This window comes from Monopterus albus, unplaced genomic scaffold (assembly GCF_001952655.1).
Source record: "Monopterus albus unplaced genomic scaffold, M_albus_1.0 scaffold91.1, whole genome shotgun sequence".
In the NCBI taxonomy this organism is placed as follows: domain Eukaryota; kingdom Metazoa; phylum Chordata; class Actinopteri; order Synbranchiformes; family Synbranchidae; genus Monopterus; species Monopterus albus.
Genome location: NW_018127971.1, coordinates 1,399,622 through 1,401,341, shown reverse-complemented (window position 1 = coordinate 1,401,341; position 1,720 = coordinate 1,399,622). Strand labels below are relative to the sequence as shown.

Here is a 1,720-nt window from a genome sequence, read left to right as displayed (position 1 = left end):
GCATTCCCCTGGAGTAGCTGGAGGAAGTGTCTGGAGAGAGGGAAGTCTGGACATCTTTGCTTAGACTGCTGCCCCCGCGACTCGGTTCCTGATAAGCGGAGGAAAATGGATGTATGAACAATATAAGTGAACAAACGGAAAATTGCTGTTACATTCACTGATCTAAAATTGAGGGAAACCTCGTAGCTTCATTTTTGAGAAACTGGAACAAGCAAGTGTTTGGCTCTTGGGCCTAATAAAATGTTTTCATGATGAATCATTTGTGAGAAATGTTGACTATCCCCTCAGCCATTTAGCTGACTAATCACTTCAGAGCTGTTTACTTTGATGAAGAAAATGAGCTTCATCATAAATGAAAGACCCATTTGTAGCACCAAACATACTGGACATTATGATTAGATTTTAGGAAATAAAGTTGAAAGGATCAGGTGTGAGCTAAAAAATCGATCACCTTCTCGTTTGCATTTGTTTGATATGAAGCAATGATACAGCCTTATAAAATAAAGGGGTCAGATCTCATATAATCTCCTGCTGAGATAAAATGACACCTGTTGCCTCCTCCACTTCTCTCTTGTTCTCTTCTGTAAGGAGATGATTCACACCTGGGAAACAGAACTGGCTCAGACCAGCGCTCAGGACGTCAGTCTGCAGCCTGAGGACTTTATAGTTAGTGTAAGTTTTTAAATTACTTTTATTCTTATCTGCTCCGTTTGCTCATAGCTCCAAAAATGGGAATCCCCTTTTTACTGGGAATGTTAGGTCTGTTGTTCCTTTGATTTGTAAGCTACTGCCTTGACTTCCCCTTCTCCTCTAGGTCATTGTTCTGGACTATGGCATGAAGGAAAAGAACCCCATCAACAATGTGCGTTTCTATAGTAAGAATGACCCAACTAAAGCCATCCAGATACGCAAGAACCAGGTCAGAACTGAAGTAAAGACCACATAATTCAAATCTTAAATCTTCATTTGCTTGAGCTACCTGCACCTTTTCATGGTTGCGTGTTCCCTCTGTGTTTTTCTAAGTGTGTAGAATCTGTTTGTCACTGCTTCTATCTTGTATTCATGGTTCAAAATAAACTGCTGCTGTGATTCTTTTCAGGTGTCAAAACTTCTTCCGGAGCACTTTGTCGAGCAGATGATCAGAGTCTACTGCAAGAAGATTGATAGTAAGAGTGTGGAGGCCGCCAAGAAGCACTTTGTCAAGTGGTGCATGGACATGAACTTCTCAAAACCTCAGGTAATATTTATCCTGTTACAGTGTAAAGAACTGTACAGTTATATGCATTGACAATGTTAGTGGTTGAACATGGAATAGTCTCTCCAACCTGGAGAGACTTTGTAGAAGCAAAAACAAAGACAACTGTAAATGCAGAGCAGTGTAATGAACGGCTGCTTGTATTGGGACGATCCTGTGTCCAAACATGGACATGTAGGTCAATATTAAGACTGAATGACAAGAAACAAAAATCATCTAATTGCAGTGTATCTAGAGAAAATATTGCAGTTTTGAAATTTCTTTTGTCGTCTTTACTGCAGACAAACTTTAAATGTTGTTATAAAAGCAAGAAGATCAACCCAACACTGAATCACATACAATCATCTTATCAACTGCTCTTTCATGAAGGCTGGGCCTACGTGCAGCAGCTGCTTTTGTTAATCATTAACTCGCATGCGTGACCCAGTGGTGCTTTTTTTTTTTTTTTTTTTTTTTAAAATTTAC

The 1,720-nt window shown here is 39.5% G+C and overlaps 1 protein-coding gene across 1 annotated transcript in view; it reads left to right on the top strand.

The window, feature by feature from the left end:
• Positions 1-141: 141 nt before the first annotated feature.
• The window catches only part of LOC109964624 (deoxynucleoside triphosphate triphosphohydrolase SAMHD1-like), a 4,989-nt gene continuing 3,410 nt past the window's right edge, over positions 142-1,720 (top strand). The window contains exons 1-3 of the mRNA XM_020608063.1: positions 142-672; positions 815-919; positions 1,100-1,237. Coding sequence (XP_020463719.1) covers positions 592-672; positions 815-919; positions 1,100-1,237 — 324 coding nt within the window. The 5' untranslated portion in view covers positions 142-591. The remainder of the gene's footprint in view (positions 673-814; positions 920-1,099; positions 1,238-1,720) is intronic.